The sequence below is a fragment of the Lolium rigidum genome, chromosome 3 (genome assembly GCF_022539505.1).
Source record: "Lolium rigidum isolate FL_2022 chromosome 3, APGP_CSIRO_Lrig_0.1, whole genome shotgun sequence".
In the NCBI taxonomy this organism is placed as follows: domain Eukaryota; kingdom Viridiplantae; phylum Streptophyta; class Magnoliopsida; order Poales; family Poaceae; genus Lolium; species Lolium rigidum.
Genome location: NC_061510.1, coordinates 119,186,033 through 119,193,201, shown reverse-complemented (window position 1 = coordinate 119,193,201; position 7,169 = coordinate 119,186,033). Strand labels below are relative to the sequence as shown.

The 7,169-nt window shown below is 40.2% G+C and overlaps 1 protein-coding gene across 1 annotated transcript; it reads left to right on the top strand.

Annotated features, from left to right (window-relative positions):
- Window positions 1–438: 438 nt before the first annotated feature.
- LOC124698622 lies at window positions 439–4,929 on the top strand. The gene is made up of 2 exons (XM_047231102.1): window positions 439–734; window positions 4,659–4,929. Exons 1-2 carry the CDS (start codon window positions 467–469, stop codon window positions 4,799–4,801), a joined length of 411 nt encoding a protein of 136 aa, XP_047087058.1. The 5' UTR covers window positions 439–466; the 3' UTR covers window positions 4,802–4,929.
- Window positions 4,930–7,169: the final 2,240 nt, after the last annotated feature.

Below are 7,169 nucleotides of genomic sequence, written 5' to 3'. Positions count from 1 at the left end.
GGGCTGCTACGCTGCTATTGGGCAGCAGCTGCGCACTGACCAACCAGGTTCTGGCGCTGGCGTCCGATCCCAACTGCATGCAGCCAATGGCTCGGCCATGCGCAGCCGACAGAGGCAGCTGCTTCTCGCGGGCCAGACATGTCCCCGGTCGCCTGCTCTTGGTGTGTCTGACTGTCAAGCTGCAGTCGATGCAGTTGGCCACTTGCACCCAAACATGTGCGGGCACAGCAGCGCTGGTGGATCCTCTGTGCACACGAAGGTTCCGTCCTTAGTAGCTTTTGGTTCTCCTCAGCCGCAAAGGATCAAGGGCTTGGAGAGAAGTGGAGCAGTGGCCGGGGTGGGGATCAGGGCTAACGATTGGCCACCGATTTCCAGTTCTGCTCCAGGCGTTTTGAAGGGATCGGATGTGTGTGGTAATGCTTCAGCCAAAGGGTCGGTTTTGGAGCCTGCTTTGGCTAGCTCGGACATGACTAAGGAAGTTTCTACTTCTAAGGCTCCGGTGTCTACAAGGGGGGAGTTTGCAAACATTAGTCTACAGGGTTCGATGGGGATTGCCTCATCTCCACTGACTGATGCTCGTCCTACTGTGGAGGAGGTTATTGCTTTTGGAGGTATTTCTAGGCCCTCAGGTGTGAGGACTAGTAAAAGACTTGGGAGCCAGGCTAATGTGGACATGCCCCAGATGGAGAAGGCAATGATGAATGCACAGTTGAGAGATGTTTCTGCTTGTGCAGGTGAGTCGTTACCTTCAAAATTTTCTATTGTTGATATACCTGAATCTGAATTTTTAAATAGGGCCAATAGTTTGGGAATATCTTTAGGTAAATCTCAAGACGAGATAGTGAAATCAATTAGAGGCATTAAGTTTCTAGAAGAAGAGCGAATTTTAACAATTTTACAAAAAAATGTGGAAGAGAATGTGAATAGAGAGGAAGATCCTTCAAATCTGGTGATGTCTAAAGTTTCTACTCTGTGTGAAGATTTGATTGAGGATGATGGCATCCCGCTGGATTTAGATGATCATTTGGAACATTTCGATCCAGTAATCAATAAAAAGAAAACTAGGGTCAGGAAAACTTACGATACAAATAATATTCGTAAAAGTACAAGAAGAAGAATTAAAAAACAATTTTCCTAATGCAGAATCTTAAAGGAATGAATTGGAATCCTGGGGGTTTCGGGGATACCGCTAAGCATTTGTTTGTTAAAGAAGCAATTAGAGAACATAAATTAGACTTTGTAGCTTTATTGGAAACTGGAAGGTCTAATTTCTCTATTCCTTTTTTGAATCAACTTGCGGCGGGATATAGTTATACTTGGTTTTGTTTGCCACCTCATGGTCGATCTGGAGGTATTTTAGTGGGAATAAATTCAGAGACTCTTGAGGTGCTAAAGGTGAGTACTGGAGATTTTTGTGTAAAACTCCATGTCAAGTGTAAACGGGATGGTTTTGAATGGATTCTTGTGCCAGTCTATGGGGCTACCCAAGATGCACATAAAGCAGAATTCTTGGCCGAATTGGTGAGAATATGTGAGGTTGAAACATTACCTATGTTGGTAGGTGGTGATTTCAATATTATTCGAAAGCCAGAGGAAAAAAACAATGATAACTTCAGAGCTCGTTGGCCTTTTGTTTTTAATGCGATCATTGAACATTTGAACTTGCGTGAGATTGCCATGTCGGGGCGACAGTTCACGTGGGCGAGCCGTCGGGAGGAACCAACTTATGAAAAGCTAGATAGAGTGCTAGCCTCCATTTCTTGGGAACAAAAATTTCCCTTAGTCACTGTACATGCTTTAACGAGGGCTGACTCGGACCATACACCGATTCTTATTGATTCAGGAGTGAAGGCACACTTGGGCAATAAGCCAAAATTTTCTTTTGAGTTGCATTGGTTACGTCAAGAGGGTTTTGTTGATATGATTGATAAAGAATGGAAGTCGGTGATGGTGGGTTTGAATCCAATGGAGACTTGGTTGAATAAACTTAGGCATGTAAGAAAATTTTTAAGAGGATGGGCAAAAAATCAAAGTGGGAAGTATAAAAAAGAAAAGGAGAGGTTACTTGGGATAATTGATCATTTAGATGTGAAAGCTGAAACGAATATTTTGACTTTGGCGGAAAGGACGGTTTTAAAAAAGGCAAACGATGATCTAAATAAATTAAGAAGAGATGAGGAATCTAAATGGGCTCAAAGAGCGAAAGTTAAACATATCCGAGAAGGAGGAAATAATACAAGGTATTTTCATTTGATTGCAAATGGGAAACATCGTAAAAAGAAAATTTTCCAGTTAGAACAACAAGAGGGAACTATTGTTGGAGAGGATAATCTGAAGGTCTATATTACTGAATTTTATAAGAAATTATTTGGGACGCCGGTCCCAAATAATATCTCTTTGGTAGAAGAAGAGGTGCATGACATTCCTCAGATATCTGATGCTGAGAATGATATTTTGACAGCACAGTTTTCTGAGGAAGAGGTTCATGAGGCGCTTTTTCAGATGGAACGTAACAAAGCTCCAGGACCTGATGGCTTTCCTGCGGAGTTTTACCAAAAATGTTGGGTTATAATAAAGGATGATTTGTTGGCGCTTTTTAATCAGTTTAGTACTGGGGACTTGCCTCTATACAAACTGAATTTTGGTGTCATCACTTTATTACCCAAAAAGGAGGATGCGGTCCAAATACAACAATATAGACCTATTTGTCTGTTGAATGTGTGTTTCAAATTTTTTACTAAAGCTGGCACGAATCGTATAACGGGGATTGCCCCACGAGTTATAAAACCCACACAATCAGCCTTTATGCCGGGGAGGAACATTTTAGAAGGGGTGGTCATTCTACATGAAACAATACATGAGTTGCATACTAAAAAATTGGATGGGGTTTTATTTAAGATTGATTTTGAGAAGGCATATGATAAAGTGAAATGGCCATTTATACAACAGACTTTGAGGATGAAGGGGTTTGCCCCTGAATGGTGTAGAAGTGTGCAACAGTTTGTACAAGGGGGAAGTGTTGGGGTAAAAGTAAATGATGATATTGGTCATTATTTCCAAACAAAAAAAGGGTTGAGGCAAGGTGATCCGTTGTCTCCGATTCTTTTTAATATTGTAGTGGATATGCTAGCCATCATAATTGAACGAGCTAAAAATGATGGTCAAGTGGGAGGACTTATTCCTCATCTTGTTGAGGGAGGAATCTCTATATTACAATATGCTGATGACACTATCCTTTTTATGGAGCATGACCTTATGAAAGCTGTTAATATGAAGTTAATTTTATGTCTTTTTGAAGAACTCTCAGGGCTTAAAATTAACTTCCATAAAAGCGAGATTTTTTGTTTTGGTAGGGCGAAGGATGAGGTGGACCAGTATAAGCAGATATTTGGATGTGACGCTGGTTCATTACCCTTTAGATACTTAGGTATTCCTATCCATTACAGAAAACTTAGAAATTCTGATTGGTATCCAGTGGAGACTCGGTTTGAAAGCAAATTGGGATGCTGGAAAGGAAAATTACTATCCTATGGGGATAGACTTGTCCTTATCAATTCAGTTTTAACAAGCTTACCTATGTTTATGCTATCTTTTCTAGAAATACCTGTTGGGGTAAGGAAAAGGTTGGATTTTTATAGGTCTAGATTCTTCTGGCAATCTGATGAAAATAAAAGAAAATATAGACTTACAAAATGGAATATTGTTTGCCGACCCAAGGATCAAGGGGGATTGGGTATTGAGGTTCTAGAACTCAAGAATAAATGTTTATTGAGCAAGTGGCTTTATAAACTTCTTAATGAAGATGGGATGTGGCAAGAGTTGTTACAAAATAAATATTTAAGACAAAAGACTTTATCCGGAGTACAAGCTAAGCCCACAGATTCTCCTTTTTGGAAGGGATTGATGGGGGTGAAGGATGATTTCTTCAGTAGAGGGTTCATCAGGGTTGGGAATGGTGAAGCTACTCGTTTTTGGGAAGATATTTGGTTAGGAAAAAGACCATTAGCTCAACAATACCCGTCCTTATATAATATTGTGCACCACAAAAATGTAACGGTAGCCCATCTGTTAGCCCAAACACCTCTGAATATCAGTTTCAGAAGGTTATTGGTGGGAAACAAATGGAATTTGTGGTTACAGTTGTGCCAAAAACTTATGAGGGTTACTTTGAATGATGAGAAAGATCGTTTTATTTGGAATTTATCAACCAATGGTTTGTTTACAGTTAAATCTATGTATGAGGATCTTATGAATGACCACACCCCCTTTCTGCGAAAATACCTATGGAAAGTTAAAGTTCCTCTTAAAATAAAAATCTTTATGTGGTTTCTGAGTAATAAGGTTTTACTCACGAAAGATAATTTAGCTAAAAGACGGTGGAATGGGTGTACAAAATGTGTTTTACGTGGAGAACAGGAGACTATTGAACACCTCTTTATCACTTGCCCTTTAGCTAAACTACTTTGGCGCACGGTCACTTTTACCTTTGCTCTTCCACCTCCGACCAATATTACAAATATGTTTGGCAATTGGTTAAATGGAGTTGATAGACAATCTAAGGCTTTCATCCGGGTTGGAGTCTCGGCCTTATGTTGGGCTTTATGGAGGGCGAGGAATGACATCATTTTTAACAAAAACAATCTTTTCATTTTCTGCAGGTTATCCATACGATGGCACATTGGGTTCAGTTGTGGGCTCTACTGTCACCGGAGGGACAGCGGGATGCTATGGTTACTGGATGCACACGGCTCCTGACGGTCGCTCAGGATATCTTGTGCCAGGCTGGCTGGTGGCACAATAGGCGGCTACTTTGATGGATACATCTTTCTGTAGTCTATTGGTGCTTTGTTTCTTTCGATGGTTGATTCTTGTATCAGTCCTCGGTAACGCTTGAGATGTAATAACTTTTGGAATACTCTTATTTTTAATAAAAGGCCGTGTGCATCATCATGATGCAGAAGCCGGGGTTTTATTCCCCATTTCAAAAAAAAAAAGGTATATTCAAAACCAGTTCGGTAACCCTTGCCAAACACCAATCAAAAGTTGTTTGATCCACAATTTCCACTCACCATGCTCGATCGTACATGACAAGGAACCCTACCTAAATCCCATGGTTCGGGCGGAAATCAGATCAAGGATGATCAGTTGGGCAAAATCATGGGCGGGCCATGGCCTTGTTTTGCTCCTACATAGGTTTGCCCCTGTCGCGACAGTGCGTGTTCGGTGAAGATCATATCTACACGGACGGCAAGCATGTCGAGCATGGCGAGGACATAGTCGTTGAGGAAGGAAGCAAAGCAGAATGGTGCCGAGATTGTCGCGTTGTCAAGAAAGCAAAGAAGAATATGTGAAACAAAGAAGAATGGAACAGAATATGCGTTGAGTAAGGAAACAAAGAAGAATGGAACCCTATTTTGCGTCGCCAAAGATCCCATGGGCGTGTGCAATATTGCCGATCTAACAAGGTGCCAACGTGGCTGACACGTGTGCAATTCAGACTATGTGAGACTTAAATTAGCTCCAAATTGCAACTATTGGTTAAATAAAGCACATGCATGGACCTATACAAGTATCACTCCTTTTTGATTCGTATCATATTCGTTTGCACATCATGTTCTTTACTTGTCCATGGAGATTTGTACCCGCACAGGCAACGATCAGTTAGCTGCCCCTTTTCTCAGAACTACACAATTGTAAATGCTGACATGCCGGGCGACGGGTGACGGTCTGACGGAGAGGAGATCACAATGATCATTTGTTTTGTGAATACATATGCTCTGATCATGTAGTACGTAGTAAGGAGTATCGCCATCACCGTCGCCATATAGATATACGGCACTCATCGGACGGGTAAATTAATCACAAGCTAATCATTTCTGTCGGTTTGGTTGTTGTTTGCTTAAACAGAACAATCGCGACTTGAGGCTCAAGCAACCACTAAATAGGCTGCATCACTTCTAGCCTTTCATTAATCAGCGCTGTTGAGCACCGTTCCTACATCTAGCTATATAATTAAGGTCATTCCTAAGGTAGAGTGCTAGGTGTAGCTGCCGGTCGCTGTTTGAATATAGGAAGTAAAGTAATCCATCATTATCACCTCTAAGTATTGTACTTTGACAAAAAAAGAAGCTTTCATCGATGTTGCAGAATATCACAACCTAGGACATTATTCTAAACCACTAGAAATCGATTAAAGTTATTTTGAGATATAATGGATTATGTCATACATGTAGAGATTGCGTACAAATTTGCAAATTGAACGAAAACACACCCAAAAAACAGGGTTACTCGACAACATGAATTTTAGGACGCAATTCATATTCATATTATACTATATCCGTTTCAAAATAAATATTGCTGATACGGTTGAATTTACAAATAAAAAGCGTCTATCTGGACCAATGTTCAAGAAATCGTTAATCTTAACTTATCGATCAGCCTCAAAATGGAGATTAATCGCTTATCGGCCAATTAATCGATTTTATCGGTCACCCATTTATCTGCTTATTTTTTGTAAATCCTCATTTTCATCACTAAATATGATATGTAAAATAATATTGGAGTATTGAGTAGAAGTATTACCTTGATTCATTGCATTTGAATCAATAAAAATGGAAAATGTGAGCTAATGCACAATTCTACAAGACTATAGGACGAAAATATCGACTGCCATATCGAATTTCAGCAAAATTTCACTAACGGCCGGCGGAAATATTGGTCACCAGAGTGAAAATCGGACGAAATATCGGTCTCAGACAGAAAATCGGCTGAAATATCGGTGGAGTGATAAATTAGCTAATATGCTGAAATCTTATCGTTTACCACCTGATTCACGATAAATCGGGCGATAAATCGGTATCTCGGACGATTTTTTGAACAGTGCTATGGCAATTATTTTATTATGGAGGTAGTATTTTTTAATGGCTCACATGTAACTATATCTCTATCTAACAGTACTTGTTTTTTTAGCACCATGTTTGGTGCACATTCCCTATCCATACCATAAGTTTTTTTTGCTTTGACATTTGTGCACAATATTTCTCTTTTTATTTATCCTTAGGCCTCGTTCGGTAGACTTGGATTGAGGTGTTTTATCTAAAGTGTTTTGGGTGAATGAGGCGTGTATCAGCGTGTTTTTGGGGTGAATGATCTGTTTTCAGCTGAGTTAG

What these genes read in the sequence shown, in the direction of transcription:
- LOC124698622 (XM_047231102.1), top strand. Translation starts at nt 467, where the DNA reads ATGACTAAGGAAGTTTCTACTTCTAAGGCTCCGGTGTCTACAAGGGGG. An exon ending in AGATGTTTCTGCTTGTGCAG is followed by an intron (nt 735 to 4,658) that starts GTGAGTCGTTAC and finishes CATTTTCTGCAG; the next exon opens with GTTATCCATACGATGGCACA.